At 40.2% G+C, this 24,468-nt stretch overlaps 1 protein-coding gene across 3 annotated transcripts; it reads right to left on the bottom strand.

The window, feature by feature from the left end:
- Positions 1-2,415: 2,415 nt before the first annotated feature.
- On the bottom strand, positions 2,416-10,261 carry GLRX2 (glutaredoxin 2). Of its 3 annotated transcripts, none has more exons than XM_047841633.1 (4): positions 10,148-10,261; positions 6,435-6,498; positions 3,637-3,813; positions 2,416-2,705 (listed from the first exon to the last, which is right to left on the bottom strand). In XM_047841633.1, the coding sequence occupies exons 2-4, from the start codon at positions 6,495-6,497 to the stop codon at positions 2,571-2,573; spliced, it is 375 nt and encodes a 124-aa protein (XP_047697589.1). In that variant the 5' UTR covers position 6,498; positions 10,148-10,261; the 3' UTR covers positions 2,416-2,570. The 3 variants fall into 3 exon arrangements, with proteins under 3 accessions (XP_047697589.1, XP_047697588.1, XP_047697587.1); XM_047841632.1 differs by having other exon boundaries at positions 10,188-10,253; XM_047841631.1 differs by lacking the exon at positions 10,148-10,261 and adding an exon at positions 9,744-9,942.
- Positions 10,262-24,468: the final 14,207 nt, after the last annotated feature.

The raw sequence follows: 24,468 nt of genomic DNA, 5'->3' as shown, positions 1-24,468 counted from the left end.
CGACACGATCTCACAGTTCATGAGTCGAAGCCTCACGACAGGCTCTCTACTGTCAACGTGGAGCCCACTTCAGATCCTCTGTCCCCTTTTGTGCACCTCTCCCACTCACTCTTCTCAAAAATAAACATTTAAAACATAATAATAAGATAAGTAAAAGCACACAGCAAGAACAGCCAGGTGAAAGAGATACAGGGCAAGATACTGGGAAAGGGTGGGAGCTTCTGTCCTCTTTCTGGGCATGTTACTCTCCCTGAATGTCCGCGTGCTCACCAACCCGGAAGTTCTGCAAACCCTGTCCTTTGGGTTTTTTATAGAGGCTTCATCGCATAGTCATGATTGGTTAAATCACTGGCCAATGAGGGCAGTCAATGTCCAGTCCCTCTCCCTCTCCTACAGTGTAGGAAAGTACACTGTAATCACAGGGTTGGTTCTCCTGGCAACCAGACCCCATCCTTAAGGGCGTTCCCAAAAGTCTTCTCATTAACATAACACCTTTATGGCTCTCATCACAGCAAATTCCAAGGGTTTTAGGGGCTGTATGCCAGGAATGGGATTAAGACCAAATACATATTTCCTATTATAAATTACAATAACACACAGGTAACAAGTATATTTTCCCTACTCTCTAACAAAAATTTTACAACATAGCAAATGTAAAATTTCTCATGACGTAATGCAGAATAAAGGACTAAAGGACATTCCATTCTCTGTTCCATTCCAGCATTGTAGTTTGCCATATGAGAATGAAATAGTCCAAATTCTTGTTTTATCAAGGTCTCCTAATGGCAATTTAATAAGTCCATGGAGGAAGCATCATTGATGGCTTATAGCCAAAAAAGCTATCAGCTGTCTTCTGCAGAACTATCCCAGATTCCTTGGTCCAGCTAGACCAGAAAGCAAAAGCACTCTTCTCTTACAGTGCATTGTCCTCCCACCTTTGAGAAGTTTTCTCTTCCCAGCATCTGGCAATCTGCCCTGGTGACTCTGTGGGATCAGCCAGGAAAATGCTTCCTAGGAAGTGCACTTAAAAAATTCCTGTTGAGGGTTGCCTGAGTGCCTCAGTCAGTTAAGCGTCCGACTTCAGCTCAGGTCATGATCTCATGGTTTATGAGTTTGAGACCCGTGTCAGGCACTGTGCTGACAGCTCAGAGCCTGAAACCTGCTTCGGATTCTGTGTCTCCCACTCTCTTTGCCCCTCTCCTGCTCGTGCTCTCTTTCAAAAATAAATAAACGTTTAAAAAAAATTTTTTTTAACTCTTGTTGATAAGCTTGAAACAGGGATGTGATTAATAAAGTATCCAAAATATTTTTAATTATTCTAAAACAAGACTTCCAAAAGATATATCTTATTACTAAGATATAGTTTGAATCAGTCACAGAATCGAAGACTATCTACATCAGAAATTACTAGAGGGACAGTCTAACCTCCTACCCAATACTTTGATCTCTCATGGAACATTTCCAACACCCTTTCGACACAGTTTGGAAAGCAGAACTTTCCACCTTACAATAAATCTCAAGTACGTTTCTGAACTATTTCAAAAGTTCATTTTCATAAAATGCTGAAATCTTCCTCCTTATAATTTCTTCCCCTTAGGTACAGTTCTGTTCCCTGGAACTACTAAGTCATTAAAGGAGTAATTTGGTTTTTCTGAAATAAACTTCATTCCATCTGACAAATTTAATATATTTCTCTTACCCTAGAAGTACAAAGTGTGAAGGTTTGTCTCAATATAGTACAAGGATATCCCTACTGAGCTGACAACCATAACTGGGAGAACCTTACTTTTTTTTTTTTTATTTTTTTTATTTTTTTTTATTTTTGGGACAGAGAGAGACAGAGCATGAATGGGGGAGGGGCAGAGAGAGAGGGAGACACAGAATCGGAAACAGGCTCCAGGCTCTGAGCCATCAGCCCAGAGCCTGATGCGGGGCTCGAACTCACAGACCGCGAGATCGTGACCTGGCTGAAGTCGGACGCTTAACCAACTGCGCCACCCAGGCGCCCCAAACCTTACATTTTAAAGAGAAAAATTACAAAGCAGTCCTCACCACTGAAAGCCATAAAAGGTAAGGAATTAACTCCTTCTGAATACTACACAGAATAAAGAATCCCAAATGCTTAACTTCTAGCTCTTGGTTGTAAAATTCATATATAAATTCCTAAAGGCTTTTTTTTTTTTTTTTTTAAGTAGGTTCCACATCTGGAGTGGAGCCTAACACGGGTCTTGAACCCATGACCCTGACATAAAGACCTGAGCTGACATCAAGAGTCAGACACTTAACCAACTGAGCCACCCAGGTGCCCCCATATTTAAATTCCTAATAAAATACATTCTCTCCTCATCTTTTGATACAATTCCCTTTAGTTTTAAATATCATCCCCTTTGCTCAAGAATTGGCAAGTAGGAAGAAGAGATTTCCACAGCAATTTATTGCTCATTAGTTTTAGAACTTTCCCATAAAGATAATTTACATTTTTAAAACATCCTCAAACATTTAAAAGGCATTATCAGGCATGATCATTTTAAATCACTAACATTTTACTGGCAACATTATGAGCACCTACATCACTGAAATTCTTTCCTCTTACTTTTTTTTAAATAACACTGATGAACTAGTGGAAGCAGTTTCCCTTCTTTGTGAAGCCTATGAGTGTCAGTTGCACCTCCAATAAAAGTTCCATTGACAAATATTCTTGGTACCTGTTGGATAAACAAAAGATTAGGTCATCACTCTCTTGTTAGAAGTGTAAGACCATTTCACATAATAATAGACCCTCACACTCTGGGTAGTTTTATACACCAGATGTCAGACTACCCTCTTTCACAAAGTATGTACTTAAATCTTCACAACCCTTGAGGTAGGTACTATTTTTAGCCTTATTTTGGAGGGAAATGAGGCACAGGAACTTGTCCAAAGTCACAATGATAGTAAATGACAGAGCTAAGATTTAAATCTAGGGCAATCTGACACTTAAGCCCCTCCTTCTAATTGCTATGGCATATAAAAGGTAAAATAATAGTCTATAGTTATTGTTTATACGTTTAGGTGGTTCTTTCGTAGGTGGTTCTTTGTTTACTAAAAGGGAAGATATGCTATTAAACATCTTCCATGCAAACAGAAACAAAAAGGGAAATGGCGACATTGTATATTTTCCTGACAATGCATTTCACTGAATAAAATGCATATTACTGGACAAATTTCAGGAATCTAAAAACATGAAGAACTAAAGCACTCCTATTAGCACAGTCCCTGAAGACTGACCCCTGGTCTGTGCTGTTCAAGTAAAGGGAGGAAGGATTTCATCTTCGGAGCTCCAGGAGGACCTTAAGGATTCACAAAGACTCATGACAACACTATCACCCCACTCTTCCAGTCAAAACACACACACACACACACACACACACACACACACACACACACACACCACGCCAAGAATAAAAATAAAATGAATGAACTCTGCTGTATCCAGTCTCTGAATCTTGTTCCCAGATCTGCCATTTCTTTATCAACACAAAATTCTTAGAGGATGAGTGAACACCTGGCCCACTTTTCCTCACACGACAGTCCAGGCTCTAGGTGACCGAAGTCACCACCTATCTGGGGGAAAAGCACCACCAAAGATATACTCACGGTTCTTTCACCGGTCATTTTGTAGAGAGCATCTTGAAATTGACTTCCATGTTCAAGCATGTCCAATTCCACCACTTTATAGTTAACATTCATGTCATGGAAAAGTTTTTTCGCCATCGTACAGTAAGAACAAGATGTTTTTGAGAAAATCACCACACAATTATCAGAAATTGCTTCCTGAAGTCAAACAAACAAAATAATTATTTTAATTCTAGGCATTAACTCTTGGAAAGAAATCATGATTATAGTGGAAAGGGTATGGATTCTGGAGTCTCATGACACAGTGCTCAAACTAAGCCCCATCATCTATTTTCTTATCTATATATTGAGAATATTATTCATTTCCAAGGGATGTTTTTAGGTCAAAAGGATGTAACAGATGGAAAGCTGGCATGGAGTGATAACAATAATCACAGCCCATTCATATCCAGCAAACGTGTCTGTGTGCCAGACACAATTCTTAACACCTAACCTTTACTAGCTCATTTAAGCCTCATTATAATCCTGAGATAAGGTCCAGTTATTATCTCTACTTTACGGATGGGGAAAGTGAGACACAGAGGAAACTAAGTGACTTACTCATAGTCCTCATCTAATAAGAGTTGGAAAGCTGGGATTTGAATCCAGGCAAGTATAATTCTACAGTCCAGGCACTTAAACTCTGTTACCTTGCCTCTTAAATACTCAGTAGGTATTCAGAAGTTAACTCCTTACCGTCTTTAACTTTTAATGGTGAGGACTGACACATGATTTCTCTTTAAAATGTAAGGCTTTGGGGCACCTGGGTGGCTCAGTCAGTTAAGCAGCCGACTCTTCATCTTGGCTCAGGTCATGATCTCACAGTTTATGAGTTCAAGCCCAGTATCAGGCTCTGCACTGTTGGTGCAGAGCCTGCTTGGGATTCTGTCTCTCCTTCCTTCTCTGTCCCTTCTCTGCTTGTGTTCTCTCTCAAAATAAGCAAATAAGCTTAAAAAACAAACAAACAAAAAAAACAACCTACCCCTCAACTTGCACTCCTTCCTGTATATCTTTATAGTAAAAAACAAAAACAAAAAGACAAAACAAAAAAAAAATCTTATTACAGTATTGATAAGGCCTTCTTACACTGTTGTTCCTGGAAAACCCACTACCAGAAATGCTGATTCAACAGGTTTCATGCAGAAGTCAGAAACTACTTTTAAAAGGGGCGCCTGGGTGGTTCTTGATTTTGGCTCAAGTCATGATCTCAAGGTTCGTGAGTTCACGCTCCACATCATTCTCTGCACTGACCATGTGGAGTCTGCTTGGGATTCTCTCCCCTGCTTGTGCATGTGTGCTCTCTCTTGCTCACTCTCTCTCAAAATAAATAAACTTTAGAAAATAAATTTAAAAAAAAAGATACTATTAAAAAAAAAAATGTCCCAGATGATTCTAAGATCAGCCTGGTCTGGAAACAACTCTCCAGGCCTTTATCACAAAGACCATGAGACTTTGCTATGCATTTGTGTCACCTGTGAAATTTGTTTTCTTTTTTGTCTCTAAATATTTGAATGCCCAGGTCCTTCAAGAGATTCTGAACAGACGGGTCTAGCACCCAAACATCTGTCTAACTTGTTCTTATGTGGGTCATAAGCAACACCTTCCAGATGAAAGCCAAAAATCAAAGGGTAGAGTACCCAGGCAAAGTAATTCTAAAGGTACATCCATCATTTGGTGTCAGAACGATTTTAAGGCACAGTCTAGCTATCTGCAAATGGGTCTACTTTTATGCTTTCTCTTCTGCTTATTCATAATATTTAGTATAGAAGTCTGTCTCGGGGAAAGCCAGTCACACTGGAAATGTATTAATGAATCTATGTTATAGGTGAGAAAATTGAGGCTGACAAGTTAACAATACTAGGATTTTACCCAACCTGTCCCAACACCAAACCCAGTGTGCTCTTTCCTCCACCATGCTGCCTGAGGTTATAGGCACACTGAAACGTCATTTAGAGACAGCTGAGCATCCCGGGTGCTGACACGCAGTAAAAACAGTGAAGAGATTCCAAAGTGAGTTGAAAGTCAAGATGACGGTGACAGTTCCTCGAGTGATCCTTCTCACCTTCTCTCAAGCTCAACCTTGCTAAGTTTTCATGATTTTGTATTCTTTTCAAAGAGGCAATTCCCTCACAACAGGTTTCCAACATTGCTGTTACATTCATCAGCTGTTTTTTAGCCAAATAAATTAAAGGCAGAAATGTTTATATGTGGTGGTGGTTGGTGGTGAAGAACAGAGAAAGATAAACATGAGTATGTGATGTAGACTACAAGGGAAGAAAAACATACACACAAGAGAAGTTTTTTGAGGCAAAATTAACTGGGGCTTGCAGTGAAAGAGAGGAAAATAGTACACAGCAGCACATGGTGTTCCTGAGGGGATCATTTATAGAGTAACTACAGCGTACAAAGTTCTGTTAGGGAAGAAAGCTGTTAAACAGCTTCCCAGGCCAAAATCAAACACGATCCCTAGCTAAAAACAGCTTGACTGCTATCAAAAGTAGACCTGAGTTAGGTCTGATGGAAAGGAGGAGCTAACTTCACAGATCCAACTTAGAGGGAGTAAAGGCTCTATTAATAATAAATCTCGTAAATTGTGACTACCAAAATGATCTAGAACTTTCCTGCCACATGGATTATTTTGAGAGATTTTAAAATATATACTTAGTAATTCATTTGCTGAACTATGTCAGTTCGGATACTGAAAAAGCACATTAAATGTGTAAGACATAATTCTTTTTCCACATAGGAAAGTTTTTTCCTACATCTCCCACATCACTCACTTGAATCTGATTCACAGGAGCAGTTGCTGACTTCCCCAAAGATGATGATGTGCTGTTCCCCATCCTAAAAAGAATTTTAAAAGGCAATGTAGCTTTAAACATTAAAGATAACATATCATTAAAGACAATATATCAGACAAGATCCATTTGAATAAAACCTGATATGCAGATATAGATCCAAATCTATGAAACAGAAAAAATAATTTTACTTATTATTAGTACAAAATATCAGTTTACAAAGTATTTGTTTACTAAAACCAAAAGGGACTGTGTGCTTCTCTAACTAGCCTCCTAATGTCCTTAAATATTTGGTTAAGTCACATTTACTGTGTTTAAAGCCTGGTGCACTCTTATTTCTGAACACCAAATTTCAAACAGACTGTCCTAAAGACTGATCTTATGACCTGACCATTAGTTTAAAAATACAGTTCCCATTTTCTTATTAAAACATGCTAAATCTCCATGCACACCCTGTGAAACAGACAATCTACAAAGATTCAAAGATTTTAAGGAAACTAAGGTATCTCAACCACAACATCCATAGCTACAAGTTTCCCAATCCGTAAAATGGGAATAATAGTCACTCCTGCATCAAAGGGTTTTATGAAGATTAAATGAATTGATAAAAAGTAGAACAGTGCCTTGATCACAGTAAATGTTCAATAACGTTTAACATTACTAATATTATTCCCTAATTACAGGGATCCTCTAGATATTTATTATCCAAAACCTAGCTGCTGGAAGCTTGTAAAAGGGGCATTCATTGTAACAGGAATATAGTCACTAAAAATTGACTAGTTTTGTATCACCAAATCTCTATGCCTATGCCTAAAACCTTTACCCATCCACCTATCTTTCATCATCAGCCAGGCCTTACTGCATTGTCCAAACCATATCCAGCATCCGGATGCAAACTAATTAGAGTAAAATTACAAATCTTACAAAAGAATCATAAAATAATCCAGGTTTCAAGAGAATTACTCAAATTATATAAAGATTAAGAGAGTAAGATAAAGAATTGAAGCTTCAAATATTTCAAAAAATATTTTCCTTACCATTATGTTGCAAAACTCAAGTTTTGATAGAAAAAAATCTCCCTCTAAACATTTCATTCATTCACTGTGAGTGTTAAAATTTAAATGTTGGGGGCATCTAGCTGGCTCAGTCGGTAGAGCATGTGATTCTTGATCTTGGGGTTGTGAGTTTCAGCCCCACATCAAGGCATAGAACTTACTTTAAAAAAAAAAATAGATTTTTATATGTTATCCTTGGAGGATGAGTAACTGATCTATATAGCCATGCCTATGCAGTTAGAATAAGGATGCTATAGCAAACATCACCTTCAGTAATTACAAAAAGTTAGAGGCAGAGACCACTCCAAGGGAACATTATAACATTAGAACTCCCCAATGTTTACAATCTATTATTCCTTGCTTCCCAATGGTTGGCAAGGAAATATTTAAAACAAAAAGGGCCTGTGCACTTATCTCAGGAAAGGGTTAGGAGTAGCAAACTAGGGAGACTGCAGCCAACTTAGGAAGACAGCAGAGGGTGCAAACCAAGAAAAAAGCAGGCTGAGTTCCTGGAGCCTAAACCAGGGGGGGAAAGGGGGGCAGGGGCAGTAAGTAGCACTGACCTGGACCTAAGAAGGTGCTTTAATGTAATAAATCAGCAACCTGTCTGGTTTATCAACTAAGAAAACAAGTTCCATTCATCTCCAGTCCCACATCTAATTGTCATCCCCAAAACATCTATTACAATATTTACTATTGAAGTAGTTTCAACAGAACCTTCACAGGAATGTTTCCTTGGGGAGTGAGAGGAGTTAGGAGATGCATCTGAAATATCACCCTCTACCCACCCAAATAAAAGACTAAGTTTCTGGAAAGCAACTTTCTCCTCCGATTCTGGTTAAGCTTGGCAAAAGTTATTACCCAATAAAGAAAAGGACATTAACTGAGAAGTGCACAAGCAACTTTTCACTTCAGTACTCATGTACCCACTGGCCAGAACACATTTATGGAGCACCTACTAGATACTAAGTAGGCAAAATGCTAAATGCTCCAGGAATACATATCATTGGAAAAAAACACCCAAGGACCTGTCAGTCAAATAATTAATACCACGTGATTAGTGATTAGCACCTTCCCAAGTGGGTCACCAACTTAGCCAATAAAGTTAATCAAAAGTTCCTGGAGTCTTGGGGCGCCTGGGTGGCTCTGTCAGTTAAGCGTAGGACTCTTGATTTTGGCTCAAGTCATGATCTCAGAGTTCATGGGATGGAGACCCACCTGGGACTCTGTATTGACCACATGGAGCCTGCTTGGGATTCATTCTCTCTCTCTCTCTCTCTCTCTCTCTCTCAAAATAAATAAACATTAAAAATAAGAAGTCTGGGGCGCCTGGGTGGCTCAGTTGAGCGTCCGACTTCAGCTCGGGTCATGATCTCACAGTCTGTGAGTTCGAGCCACGCGTGGGGCTCTGTGCTGACAGCTCAGAGCCCGGAGCCTGTTTCAGATTCTGTGTCTCCCTCTCTCTCTGACCCTCCCCCGTTCATGAAATGTCTCACTCTGTCTCAAAAATAAATAAACGTTAAAAAAAATTAAAAAAAAAAAAAAAAGAAGTTTGTGGAGTCTTGCAGAACTGGTCGGAGTTACCACACCAAGTAAGCAGAAAGAGACTCCAAGACAGAAGGATGGATGCACCGTGGCAGGCACAGATATGCCAGCTGGCAGAACCACCTTGGAGCAGCGGCAGGGGCCTGTGGGTGACACAGCATCAGCCCAGGCAGTGGATCCTCCACAGCACTGGGGAAGTACAAGGAAAGCAATCCTCGGTCTAGCCAGAGGCGACATCAGCCTAAGTCACAATCCCCATCCTCAAACACTTGGCCATTTAGCAAGGAAGCGGCTCCTTCACTTCCTGCAGCAGCCTTGCCAGGTTTAGTTAGCAAATAAAAATGCAGAATGCTCGATTATATTAGAACTTCATATAAAGAGCAAGTGACTGTTTAGTCCAAGTATGATTCGTGCAACGTTTGGGATACACTAAGACTAAACAAATATTCTCTGTTTATCTGAAATCCCAATTTATTATGCGGGGAGGGCGGGGGGGGGGAGGGTATTTCCATCCTAAGAGTCACAGGAGCGGTCAGTCTACACAACCGCTTAGGGCACCATTCTCCCCCCACCCTTCCTGAGCTCCCGCCACTTTCGAGGGCCCCCCACCCCGGCGCCAGGGGAAGAGGCCCCCGCGCCCACCGCTTGGTCCAGACCCCCGCGAGGCCTCCGCGCCACGCCGACCCCGTACCCGGAGGCTGCAGCTCCGGCCGCCCGGCCGAGCTGGCGCGCGGAGCCGCTCCCGCGCCGGATCAGCCGCGTCCCCGACAGCGCCGCACGCCACCAGGACATGATCGGAGCGCCGGCCCGCGGCGAGCGGAGAGCGCGGCGACCGCGGCGGCGGAGAGCCCGCCTCCGCCGGCGGGTCCTACCTCCGCACGCCCGGCCCCTGCTCCGCCGGGCCCGCCTCGCCCCGCCCCGCCGGGCTGCCCGCGCCGCCGCCGGTCTCGTCGGCGGGGCCGCGCGCGTGCTCCCAAGCCCCGCGGCCCCAGAGCGCAGAGTCCGGGTCAGCGCGGCCCACGTGTAGTTAAACAGCCGTGCAGGCCCACGCGACGCCTCCCCTGCTGGCCTCGAGGGTTAGGCCCTGCCCCACACCTGTTTCTGTAGGGGGTTAGGGACGCTCATAGAGACTCACTGGCCGGTGGAAACAGCGCGTCGGGACTGTAGCCACCATCGTGGCGAAACGGAGAAGAAAAAAAGACTGTCTGAAAGAGAATCGAAGTGCTTGGGATGTTTACATAAAGATGGTAGCGTCATCGCAACTTCCGGTCGGACAGGTGTGCCTCTCTCCGTGAAGTGAGGGCCTAACTATGTCCTCTTAAAATTAGGCTACTGATCAGGAACCCATATGAATCGTGTGACTGGGAGGTTTACATCCAGAATTGAAAGAAAAAAGGAACCGAACGCAGAACGTTCATTCCAAAGAAAACAAGAATTGTGTTCATAAAAAAAGTGAAAGAACATAAAACTTGAAATAGTTCGGAGGTGTTTTGCCGTGGCTTTGAAAATAGGGAAGTGCTGTTAATGACAACATTGTGCCGCTCGTGGTAATAATAGCCCTTTATGCGTCGCTATGTAAGTTGAAGGGGTCAGGCCTTTATATTTATTTACTGAGGACATTGAGATCTATTTGTTAAGGGCAAAGGGCAAATACGGTATTTTTAAAAATCGAAGCAATTATTGGAACAACGCAGACCTTTTTGGATCCTTCATATTCAACTAGCTAAGTGTCAAATTTGTGTTACCAAGTTACAAAATTAGAACGTCTGTTTCTGACGTTTTTTTCCTATTTTCAAATGAGTTGTTTCATTACCTCATAAAAGGATGAAAGTTAGTTGCAAAAACAAATACCCCAAAAGCTGTGAAGTCATTCTTCATAAATCCAAAATTAACTTTAAAATTTAAGATATGGTATCTATAGTGTTGTGGGTTTTGATTTATTTTGAATCAAAGAAAGCTATTTAGGAAATTTACCTTTTTATTTTCGTTTTGAAGTAGAATTTTACCTTATTGTTTCAAATTGTTTTACAAAATAAAGGCCATTATGAAGTGAAACAATCATGTCACCATTCAATTTTAATATAGTACAGCCTATGGTAAGCACAGAATTCACTGGACAGATTTTTTAAAGGGAATCCTCAAATGAAAGTACTTCAAACAAAAGTATTATGTCTGAATTAAGTGTAATCATAATCTTCCAACTTCATTATGCTTCATTGCTTAGTTACAGAAGTGATGATTTTGGTCCTAATTGTGATGTCTATGATAGTACCTTAACAAGTATGCCTGCTGGCTGTTCACCGAAATGTATGGCGTGAACATAATGGGGGATGGCCAGTATAGGTAGATCAAGAATACATGGGTAAAGGGGCACCTGAGTGGCTCAGTCAGTTAAGCATCCAAATTCGGCTCAGGTCATGATCTCCCCATTGGTGAGTTTTAGCCTGGAGTTGGGCTCTATGTTGACAACTCAGAGCCTGGAGCCTGCTTGGGATTCTGTGTCTCCCTCTCGCTCCCTGCCCCTCCCCCACTGGTGCTCTGTCTCTCAAAAATAAATAAAAACATTAAAAAAAATTTTTTAAGAATATATGGGTAAATGCAGCCTTACAAGTTCTATACTTTTTTTCATGACTCAATGTGATATCAATTAAAATAATTGACATACCTTTAGATATTCTTTCAAACTTTTTTTTGAGAGAGACAGAGAGTGGGGGAGAAGGATAGAGAGGGGGAGAGAGAGGGAGAGAGAGAGAAAGAGAAAGAGAGAGGGAGAAAGAATCTTAAGCAGGCTCCATACTCAGCATGGAGCCTGACATAGGGCTCCATCCCACAACCCTGGGATCATGACCTGAGCCAAAATCAAAGAGTTGGGACACTCAACTGACTGAGTCACCCAGGCACCCCAAACTTGTTTTTTGTTGCTTAAATTGTCAAGTAAATCTCATACCTTTTCTTTTTGACTTCAAAACAAGTCTATCCCTTGCCTAGGGTTGAAAGCTACCGTTGAAAAACAAAATTCAGTTGCATAGATTTGAAGATTTAACTGGCTTTATTCAACAATTCATAAATTGGGCAACATCTCATCTGGCAAATAGAAAGGAACTCTAAGATACCGTACAAATGGAAGGCTTTAAAAGGCACAAAGGATGTGGGACAAGGAAGTCATAAACCTATCTCTGGGGAAGGGGGTCTTTCAGGCAGCTTACCTCACTAGTGCTAACCAGGAAATTCCTGATTGACCTACCATGATTATGTTCCTGGGAAAGGCTGAAACTGCAATTAGGTTAGATAGTAAGTCTCCGTTTGGTGATGTGGACTTAGCACCAGTGACTCCATTGGGACATGTTATTTCTTTTTTAACACTAAGATCAGTAAATTGTGAAATCTTCTACATGAGAGGGCCCCTATGGGAGGTCCTCTATACTGGGTCCAGCCTGTGAGTCTTAGCCATGTGGAAAACTTCAAAAATTCTTCCTGCAAAGAAACTTTTTAAAGAAAAAAAAAAACATGATTATGAACCCACAAAGATCAGCTATTGTATTTGTATCCTAAGGCTGCTGTAACAAATTACCACAAATATGAAAGAACAAAAGTATATTTTCTTACAGTTCTGGAAACCAGAAATCCAAAGTCAGACAGCACCATGTTTATTCTAGAGGCTACTGTAAAGGAGAGTTCATTTCCTTTATCTTCTACCTTCTAGTACCTCCAGGTGTTCCTTGGCTTCTTTGACTTGCATCCACATTACCTCAGTCTTTTTTTTAATATTTTTTTTGGGGGGGGTGTTGGACAGAGGGAGAAAGGGGGACAGAAGATCCACAGAAGGCTCTGTGCTGACAGCAGAGAGCCTGATGGCAGGGCTTGAACTCAAGATCTGTGAGATCATGACCCAAGCCAAAGTTGGACACTTAAGCAACTGAGCCACTCAGGAACCCCATATATCACTTCAGTCTTTGCCCATATCTTCACATTGCCTTCTCATCTGTCTGTGATAATGACACTTGTGATTAGATTTAGGCCATCCCTGAATAATCCAGGATAATCTCATCTCAAGGTCCTTAACTAAATTGTACCTGCAAATAGTTAGTTTTCCAAATAAGGTAACATTCACAAGTTCCAGGCATTTGACCTGGATATATAGGATCATTTTTTTAGCCTACCACAATGACAATACTCAAACAGCCTGGATAAAGCCTGATATTTCATTATTGTCTTATGTAATTTGTTAAACTTCTGTGAATTTTATGTTATACTCATTTTCTGTTTTGGTTTTACTGCATTCATTCATCCTCTACTATGTCAGTCACTGGTCTAGGTAACAGGATACAGACAAGGTCCCTTCCCATAAGACATAAAATTCTATCTTTTCTCCAATTTTTTGAACATGGTATAAAACTCATGGTTTATAAAGGTGTGTCATGTTTTTACTTTGGTATCACTGTTAGATATCCCCATTTGCAAAGGTCAAAACAAATTTCTGTATGCCCATGCATTGTTTTAGACTAAACAACATCTCCCCCTTATGTTTTTCCCCAAATATATTACAGCGGTATTTAAGATCACATTAGTTTAAAACCATTACTGAAATTCGTTATAACCTTTTTTAGCATTATAGAGTTTCTCATTCTACGAGTACAAAAATTACAGCATATTATTATTTCACAAGAAGGCTTAAGAAGGACCGTTTGTTTTTCCAAACCACAACTGATTTTCCAATGCTCTCATATCAACTGGGTATTCTACAACTCAGTTCAACTCTGACAAGAACTACCTGCAGTTAGTATAGACCCCACAGGTTAAGGGCTCAGTCCTACAAGACTGCCTCTACTTCAGACAACAGCCTGCACTTCTGCCCTGCCAACTACAAAATTTGGTGCTATCATGACCTTCCCTCAGGTTCAAAAATTTGCTAGAAAAACTCATTAAACTCAGGAAAATACTGTACTTACAATTACAGCTTTATTATGAAGGATACAACTCAGGAACAGGCAAATGAAAGAGATGCATGGGGTAGGTTGGGACAAGGTTAGGCCAGACCTTCCATACTCTCTTCAGGTGCACCACCATCCCAGCAAATCAATGTTCACCAACTTAGAAGCTCCCCCCAAAACTTGTCATTCAGGAATTTTCATCAAAGTGTCATTGCTAGGCATGATTGATCAATGGCATGATTTGCCATTGGTGGTTAAATCAATACCAGCCCCCTCCCTTCCCCTGAGGAGTGGAGGGTAGTGGATGGGGGGGGGGGGGGGGGGAAGAATTGGAAAGTTCCTTGAGTACAGCCAGCCCCTCCTCAAACGAAGGGCCCACCAACAACCACTTAATTACCATAAACTCAGGTATAAGGGAAAGAGCCTTGTTATGAATAACAAAAGACACTTCAGTCCCTCCAGAAATTCCAAGGGTTTTATGGGAGCCAAGGACCAAAACTCAGGGCAAAAACCAATCATAGGGGTGCCTGGCTGGCTCATTTCGTGGAGGATACAACTCAGGATCTCAGGGTTGTGAATTCAAGCCCCACATTGGGTGTAGAGATTACTTAAAAAATAAAAACCTTAAAAATATTTTGAAAACCCAAATATATATATTTTTATTATACCACAAAGATCTATCTTGTTTTTTTTATAGAAACCCAGGGATAAAAAGCCATAACAAATGGAGGTGTCAGATGTTATTTGAAGTTCTTATATTCAGAAAGCATGTAGTTCAGATTCCTAATTCAAGAATGAAATGAATAATAATAATAAAAAAATACCTTTGTTTGATAGAATATCCACCAGAAGAGTAAGAATGGAAATGATTATTTAAGGATTTACTCAGAATTTTTAAGTGTCAAATTGAAAGATATTTAAATTCTTTGAGCCAAAAGAACAGGGGAAGGAAAACTAGATAGTGAGTTATTATATGGAGTTATATGGAAGAATTAGGAACAGGATATTCCTGAACCAAGTATGCCTCGGATGCATTTATGAAGGCAATGAAAGATATATCACGGATTAGGGGGATTTCTGTTAAAGAATGTGGTAACTTCACTACTTCAATTCATTGAAGAATTAGCATCCAGTATGCTGTAACAAAAATATTTATCTAAAAAGCTTTTTGTTTTTTGCCAAGCACTATTTCCTTCCCTCTGTATCATTTCTATGTCCATAAAATATGTGTTTTTAAGTCTCTGGGTCAATAGACTTGGAATGATAAGACCAGAAAATATGTTTTCTTTTGAAGTGTGAGCAAATTACTTCTTTAAAGATCTCTATAAGCCTTGCACTAGACAAATTTATAACTAACTCAGAGTGCCATCTGGTGTTGAACAAATAGCATTATGTGATAGATGTTTCCTAACCTTTGCATTATGAAGTTTTGTCTTTCCTATCTCTATGGAGAAGTCAATGTCACTTTGCCCAGTCTTATTTTCTTTTTGTCAGAAGGAGGCTAACCGTGTGTTTTTATTCTTACTTTTCTTATAAATTCAAAGAGAGAGAATGAGTGGGGGAACTATGTTTTCAACTTTACTGGTGAATATAATCATATTTGAGACTAAAAATTTACTTAATAGTATGGAAAGGTTTTTTTTTTAATTTTTTTACAGATTTATTTTTGAGAGACAGAGAGACAGAGCATGAGTTGCGGAGGGGCAGAGACAGAATGAGAGAGAGAGAGAGAGAGAGAGAGAGAGACCATCTGAAGCAGGCTCCAGGCTCTGAGTTGTCAGCACAGAGCCTGATGCAGGTCGAACTCACAGACAGGATCGTGGGATCATGACCTGAGCTGAAGTCTGCTGCCCAACGGGCTGAGCCACCTAGGTGCCCCAATAGTATAGAAAGTTTTATCTGTTGGTGCAGATGAATAAAAGATGTGTCTTGCAAAATTTATGAGAGGCACATGGTAAGGAAGTAAATTCATGTTCATAATATAGTAACATTATTTGGTTCAGACTAAAGACTAAGAAATTTCACTGATGTGTAAAAAAAAAAAAAAACTATAGTAGTAGCTGTGTTCCACAGAATGTCTAACTCTTTATGATGTAATGATCGATACAAAAGTGTGAGGGAACAATGCAATAGGAGTGCATCTAATCCAAATCTCTTAAACTTAATTCAATTCCCCTTTAATCTTAGAGGCCTTTCCTCATCAATCTATCTAAAATAGTACCTTTACTCTGCTTTATTTTTCTCCAGGACAATTTACCACCAACTGACTTTGTACATAGGTATATATGTATGAATTGTCTTCTTCTCTGTGAGAACGAAGCACCAAAGGGCAGAAAATTTGTTTTGTTCACTAGCAGATCCTACAAAAATTTCCTTAAGAAACTAGACTTTTGGGGGCCCCTGGCTGGCTTGGTCAGAAGAGCATGCAACTCTTGATCTTGGGATCATGAGTTTGAGCCCCACAACAGGTATAGAGATTACTAAAAAATAAATAAACTTAAAAAAAAAGTGTAGAGTTTTCACTATAGTTGCAGAAATAAACAAATATTTGTGAGTTGTTTTTTTTTTAACGTTCATTTATTTTTGAGACAGAGAGAGACAGAGCATGAGCAGGGGAGGGTCAGAGAGAGAGGGAGACACAGAATCTGAAACGGGCTCCAGGCTCTGAGCGGTCAGCCCAGAGCCCGAGGCGGGGTTCGAACTCACGGACCGTGAGATCATGACCTGAGCCGAAGTCGGCCGCTTAACCGACTGAGCCACCCAGGCACCCCTGTGCGTTTTAAAATTAATAAATGTGGGGAACCTGGGTGGCTCAATCGGTTAAGCTTCCGACTCTTGATTTCAGCTCAGATCATGATCTCACGGTTTGTGAGATTGAGCCCTGCTGTGGACTCTGCTCTGACGGTGCGGACAGAGCCCACCTAGGACTCCCTCTCTCTGTCCCTCCCCTGCACATGATATCTCTCTCTCAAAATAAATAGATAAAAAAAAAAAAAAGGTAGGCTGATAATTTACAGGGAAAAAAGAAACCTATGATGATCTTGTTACTCATACTGAATTTTAACTTAAAATTAAATGGTTTCTACAATATAAATATGTAGAAAAAATAAATATGGTAGAAAAAATAAATATGGGAGAGGAGAGGGCAATGCAATAGGAAGATGTATTTTTTAATGTTTATTTATTATTGAGACACAGTGTGAGCAGGGAAGGGGCAGAGAGAGAGGGAGACACAGAATCTGAAGCAGGCTCCAGGCTCTGAGCTGTCAGCAGAGTCTGACGCGGGGCTTGAACTCATGAACTGTGAGGTCATGACCTGAGCTGAAGTCTGACGCTCAACCAACTGAGCAACTCAGGCGCCCCTACAATAAGGAGATATTTAATCAAACTCCTTTTAATCCATTCTAGCTCCTTTTTCTTTCTTTCTTTTTTTTTTTTTTTTTTTTTTTTTTTTTTGAGAGAGAGAGAGAGAGAGCAGTGGAGGGGCACAGGAGGGAGAGAGAGAATCTTTTTTTTTTTTAAATTTTTTAATGTTTATTTACATTTGAAAGAGGGGGGGGAGGGGCAGTGAGAGAGGGAGACACAGAATCCAAAGCAGGCTCCAGGCTCTGAGCTGTCAGCACAGAGCCCGACAGGGCTCAAACTCACGAACTGAGAGGTCATGACCTGAGCCGAAGTTGGACACTCAACTGACTGAACCACCCAGGTGCCCCCGGAGAGAGAGAGAATCTTAAGCAGGCTCCTCACCCAGCCCAATCTCGGGGGCTCAGTTTCATGACCAAGATCAAAACCTGAGCTGAAATCAAGAGTTGGATGCTTAACCGACTGAGCCACCCAGGCACCACTATGCTTTTTTTGTACATGAAGCAGCTTGTCATAATATTATATGAAATTGCTAACACATCCTTTTCTCTCTATAGCACTTACTGCTTTATTTTCCTTCAGAGCATTTATCACCTGACATTGTACGTCTGTTTGTCTTCATTATTTGTGTTCCCTCAAAGAATATAAGCTCCATGAATGCAGGGCCTTGACTATTTGCCTCACACCAGGTTCCCAGATTTTAGAACTGGATGTAGGATGCTGTAGATGTTCAAAATATAAGTGATAAATGTGTGAATTATTTCACTACATTTGAGCACAGAATATCTTAATTTAGCAGTCATTGAAACAAGTTCATAGCAGTCTTTTGAAAATAATTTTTATTACAATATCTCATATGGTGTAATTATCTCATAATTAATCCAATATTTCTATTCTGTTTCTAATTTGCAAGTTGTAGAAAAGAAGGTATTTGACTCTAGCATTTTAAAAAAGAAAATCTTTTTATCATTTGCTCTTCCAAACTAGAACCTCTAGCAATTCCTATTTCAGAAAGTGCAAAACGTTTTAAAGCCATTCATAGCTGGCTGATCTCCTTTCAAACTGCAAAAAAATAATATTAAGAATACACACTTGCAATATATATATATCAAATTATTGCATTGTACACTTAAAACAAATGTTATAGCAATGTTATATGTCAATTATGTCTCAGACATAGCAACCTATGAAGCAGGTACATTCTTCTTTTTTTAATTTTTTTAATGTTTATTTATTTTTCAGAGAGAGAGACAGAGTGCAAGCAGGGGAGGGGCAGAGAGAGTGGGAGACACAGAATCCGAAGCAGGCTCCAGGCTCTGAGATGTCATCACAGAGCCCAATGCAGGGCTCAAACCTACAAACCGCGAGATCATGACTTGAGCTGCAGTCGGATGCTTAACCAACTGAGCCACCCAGGAGCCCCTGAAGCAGGTACATTCTTACTTCCGTTTTATCTGTAAAGAATCCAGAGCATGAAAGGTTGAGTAACTTGCCTAAAGTTACTCAGTTAATAGATAGGTTTTTAACCCAAATAGTGTGACTCCAGAGCCCAGGCTCTCAATAACCATACTATATTGCCTCCTGCCATGAAATATTTTTATCTCTAATTAGTGGTGAAAATGGAAAGGCAATAAATAAATAAATAAATAAATAAATAAATAAATAGCAACAAAAGGCAAATAACACAAACAAGACTACACTTACTAATGATAGAATTGGGATTTGACATGAGTCTAATTCCAATGTCACCAACTTTTCACTGTGCTAGGAGGGCAAAACACAGAACAGAGACCTGCTAAACTGCTTGCTGTAAAGTGTATCTAATAGAGCATCTAAGATGGGCAGTCAGAACAATAGTAATGAGAGAAGTCAGTACAGCCTTCTCCCTATGGACAGATAAAGAGCAAAACTGTTTTTGACATTCAAGATCTGGATTGGCACTAATAGCTAGACCATTATGTTCTTCTGTTAAATGTAAATATTTTGACAGAGTGTCAACATCAGATGCATCTGACTGTGATGAATGAAGACAAAACAAGGCCAGTCAGTAGTCGCATTTGAACACATACCCCGGATGACCACCGTGATTGACTGCTGCTCCTTTGCCAGTTACAGCTTTAACTCCACTTCATTCTTCCCATCTTCTTGATAAGGCAAACTACAGACCTGCCAGCCAAATCTAGGCCTTGACTGTTCCTGTATGGACTTTGAGCTAAGAATGGTTTTAACGTTTTTAAAAGTTTTTTTTTTTTCTAAATGAAAACAAAGACAAATATGTGAGAGAGACCATATGTAGCCTGCAAGGCCTAAAATATTTTCCATCTGGCCATTTATAGAAAGTTTGTCAGTCTCTGTTGTAGAGAAAATTAAGATACCCAGTCATAAAATTACCTTTGCTTCCTGACAGGATCCAATACAAAGTAAAGCTCCACATCCTTGAATGCTCTCCAAAATTACCTAACACAAACCCAAAATCCCATAATAAGTCTTGTCTAACACCATGTTACAGAGATACTGCACAGATACCAATGATGTATGGTCTTCCTTATAACAAACAGTCAATAAGCCCAACTTTGACTAATAAATGTGTCAAGAACAATAGTTAGCAAGCCCAGAGTTGGCCAAATCCCATCTATAGCCTGTTTTTGTATGACCTGAAAGGTAAGATTGGTTTTTATAAGTAAAAAAGTCGTTTTAAAACAAACAAAATGAAGAGTATGTGACAGAGACCATCTGTGGCCCACAAACACTAAGGGATTTACTATTCAGCCCTTTACAGAAAATTTGCTCAGTCCTGGTCAAGAACTGTGAAGGGGCTGAGATTTTATTGTATTTGCAAACTGACAAGTTTATCTGTAACAATTTCATGGATGATGACCAAATACATGAGATTTCTGGATCAGAGATGAAGGGCTTTATGAAAGCAGTAGCCGAAGTATCAGCATATTTACACTGGTTTCCTGAGCCCCAATTCCCAAAGGGAGATGTGGAGGGCTACGCGACACAGCATAATCAGTGGGGTGCTTTATAGGAGAAGAACCCAAGGCTAAGGGTGCAGCACTGTCTGAGCAAGCAGCAACATAATAGCATGATGCAATTGAACCAGTTCCCCTCACCTGGGGAGGGAGCAGTCCAGCAGTCATCATGTTGCAGTTACTTTGTTGCCTTTGTGACTTTCTACAACAACTGTTCAGGGTCAAGAGATGGATAGATAAACCTTATAGTCTGACAGCCTTAGTGAAACCACTCAGGGAAGCTCAGGGCCGGCCCATAGCGGACTGCCTCTTCCCACAGTGTGCTCTTGGTGGTCTCTGTTTGAAGGTCATGACAAAAGTGAAGTTTCCACTAAGATTCAGCAGAGACCTTCACTGCCACAGACTGAAACGCTTGATTTTCTAGTTTGGACATCTGAAGTCTCTTGTGTCTCCTACTGGTTAAGGCCATCATGCCTTGAGTGGGTGGCAAAATTTATGCTTAACTGAGCTCTGACATTTTTGTTGAAGTCCTTCACATTGGGTTTTCTTGCCTTGTCTTTTGTTTCATTTTGTTTCTTAGGAATAAAGTCTCCTGGGATCCTTCTGTTATCTGACAGATTAGAATTCTTCCTTAGTGAAGCTGTTCTCTAGCCTTCTAGCATTTTCTCCTGTGGTCTGTCTGCCTGACTAATAGTGGTCTATCAGAGAACAAGTCTATAGGAAGAGGACAGACAAAGATCTGTCTGCCCTTGAGCTGGCCCCAGGGGCACAGAAGTTCAGGATTTTAAGTCAACTTTGCCTTGAGTCACCTTTAAAAATTATATAAAACCTTTCTCCATAGCCTTGTCTTTGTGCCCCTGGTTTGTTTAATTTCATCTGCCTGGAAGCAGGAGGTTTGTCCAACCTGTGCTTGGTGACAGTCTTCGGCCAACTTTCAAAGATATGAGGTTGCACAAGTACCATCTTTAGGGAACATTGCAGTTCTTTTTCTTTTTCTTTTTTACATTTATTTTTGAGAGAGAGAGAGAGAGAGAGAGAGAGCAAGCAGGGGAGGGGCAGAGAGTGAGAGGGAGACACAGAATCCAAAGCAGGCTCCAAGCTCTGAGCTGTCATACAGAGCCCCACATGGGCCTTGAATGTGTGAACTGTGAGATCATGACCTGAGCCAAAGAAAGACACTCAACCAGGCACCCCTGGAACTCTGCAGTTGTTATAGGGTCTTCTCAAGTGAAAATTGCCACTTCCATGCCACAAACCTGCTTCCTTAATGTTTTCACACTATAACATTAATTTGTATGTTTCTCTCTTTAACTGGTACAATTATACCAGGGAAAAAAATTGGGATTATACTAGCCACTTCAGCTACTTTTGACGAGAACAAGATTGTTCATTTAGGAGGTACTGTGGAACAAAAAAGGGAAGAAACCCTGATGAAGAAATTGTCTTGTTTGTGTACGAGAAAGAGAATTTTTTATTTAAGGTAAGAAATACCTCTTCCTTTGTATCCATACTATGAAAATTAATAAAGGCTGGCTTTTTAAATTGTAGGGCTAAATAAAACTATCAAGGGCACAAGTTATCCTTTAAGTCAACTATAATAAAATTATTTTGCATGTGTGCATGTTAAAATGAGTATTTTTTTTTTTTTAGTTTATTTATTTGTGCACACACACATGCACGAGTGGGAGAGGGGCAGAGACAGAGGGAGACAGAGAATCCCAAGCAGGCTCCACACTGTTAACACACAGACCAATGCGGGGCTAAAACTCATGAACCGTGAGATCATGACCTGAGCAAAAACCAAGAGTTGGAAGTTTAACCGATTGATCTACCCAGGCACCTCAAATTAGTATTTCTATATAAAATTCTCTCTTCTCTCTTTGCATAGAAAATATAAATTAGCTTTTTACAGTGGTGACTTCATATGTGACAAGCTGACTCCTTGTCATTGTGTTCTGTATTTCTAGGAAAATTTAAAGATTAACTGATGGTTCAAACAGACAAAAACATTTAGTTTTTATGTGCTCATTCTAGAAATATCAAGTCCAGAAAATGTAAAAGATCTAAAAGAAAAACCAGTTGCCAAATTCTTAGTGTTTACTTTGTGAACCCTGAAAATCGTATTTACTGAATAGCCCTTATTATAGTTACAAGACAAAATGACAAAGCTTTGATTAGTTCCAAAATAAAAGAAGAGCTTTTGGTATGATTCAGAGTTTTTTTTTTTTTTTTTCAACGTTTATTTATTTTGGGGACAGAGAGAGACAGAGCATGAACGGGGGAGGGGCAGAGAGAGAGGGAGACACAGAATCGGAAACAGGCTCCAGGCTCTGAGCCATCAGCCCAGAGCCCGACGCGGGGCTCGAACTCATGGACCGTGAGATCGTGACCTGGCTGAAGTTGGACGCTTAACCGACTGCGCCACCCAGGCGCCCCTGATTCAGAGTTTTTATATTTTAATTTACCATACAAATATAGTGTCAATGCAATATTTTGTTTGAATAGAACTAAGGTTAAATTTTCATGATATAAACTTCCTAACTTTCCTATGTTGGTTTTATAAGTTAAATGAATTGTCATTGTTTCTATAATATGACTAAAATTGTGTATGTATATCTGTATACATACATATAAATATATATAAATGAAACATATGTAATCATACTCAACTAAATGAAATGATGATAACAGATATCTTTGCAAGGGTTACTTTTTTTTTTTTTTAATTTTTTTTTTCAACGTTTATCCACTTTTGGGACAGAGAGAGACAGAGCATGAACGGGGGAGGGGCAGAGAGAGAGGGAAACACAGAATCAGAAACAGGCTCCAGGCTCTGAGCCATCAGCCCAGAGCCCGACGCGGGGCTCGAACTCACGGACCGGGAGATCGTGACCTGGCTGAAGTCGGACGCTTAACCGACTGCGCCACCCAGGCGCCCCTGCAAGGGTTACTTTTAAGGAAATTCTCACAATGCTACAAATATAAGGATTTAATATGTTAGCTAAGATTTTAAATTCCAGATCCCTAACTAATTTTAAGACTTTAAACAAATGGTTAACTATGAAGTCATCTTTTGATCCCTGGACAATTTCTTAGTAAAATGTAGATTTAAAAAATTGGTTACTGGGACACCTGGATGGCTCAGTCAGTTGAGCATCTGTCTCTTGATTTCGGCTCAGATCATGATCCTAGGATAGTGGGATGGAACCCTGTGTTAGGCTCCATGCTGTGCATGCAGCCTGCTTAAGATTCTCTCTCTCTCTCTGGTGCTGGGGTGGCTCAGTTGATTAAACATCTGACTCTTGATTTCAGCTCAGGTCATGATCCCAGAACCCTGGGATCGAGACCCACATCCAGCTCCTGAGCATGGAGCCTCCTTGAGATTCTCTCTACCTCTCCCCGCTTTCCCCTTCTCCTCTCCCTCACTGGTGCTCTCTTTCTCTCAAAAATTTAAAACAAAATTGTCTCCTTCTGCCCCTCCCATAAACTCTCTCTCTTTCTCTTTCTCTCTCAAATAAACTTTAAAAAATTGGTTACTAAACATAATTTTATTTTATTCTTACTTCTTAGAATGTCAATACTTTAAGAAAATACACAAATGTCTCTGGGTGACATTATATATGTATCTGTGTGCTTATCTTTACTACCTTAAAATTGTTAAAATGATATAAAATGCACATTCATGCAGAAGAAAATAGCTAAGCAACTGTTCATAGTTTTTTGTCCTCTGATATTCCCTTTTGTTTGGAGAAAAGGAAGATGATTACTTTCCTGAAACTAATGTGGCATTTTGTATCAACTGTATTCAAATTTAAAAAGTTTTTTGGGGGGCACCTGGGTGGCTCAGTTGGTTAGGTGTCTGACTTTGGCTCAGGTCATGATCTCATTGTCTGTGGGTTCAAGCCTCGCGTTGGGCTCTGTGCTGACAGCTCAGAGCCTGGAGCCTGCTTTGGATTCTGTGTCTCCTTCTGTCTCTGCTTCTGCACCTCTCTCTCTCTCTCTCTCTCTCTCTCTCTCTCTCTCTCTCATTTTCTCTCTCAAAAATAAACATTAAAAAATTGTTTAAACCTTTTTTTTTAATTTATATGATCATATAAAGGTTTTTAAAATGTCATAAATCCTCATGCATTTTCCTAGTGCCATTGTT

This window comes from Prionailurus viverrinus, chromosome F1, assembly GCF_022837055.1.
Source record: "Prionailurus viverrinus isolate Anna chromosome F1, UM_Priviv_1.0, whole genome shotgun sequence".
NCBI lineage: Eukaryota > Metazoa > Chordata > Mammalia > Carnivora > Felidae > Prionailurus > Prionailurus viverrinus.
The sequence above is the reverse complement of the archived record's forward strand: the minus strand, read 5'-3'. Positions and strand labels throughout refer to the sequence as shown.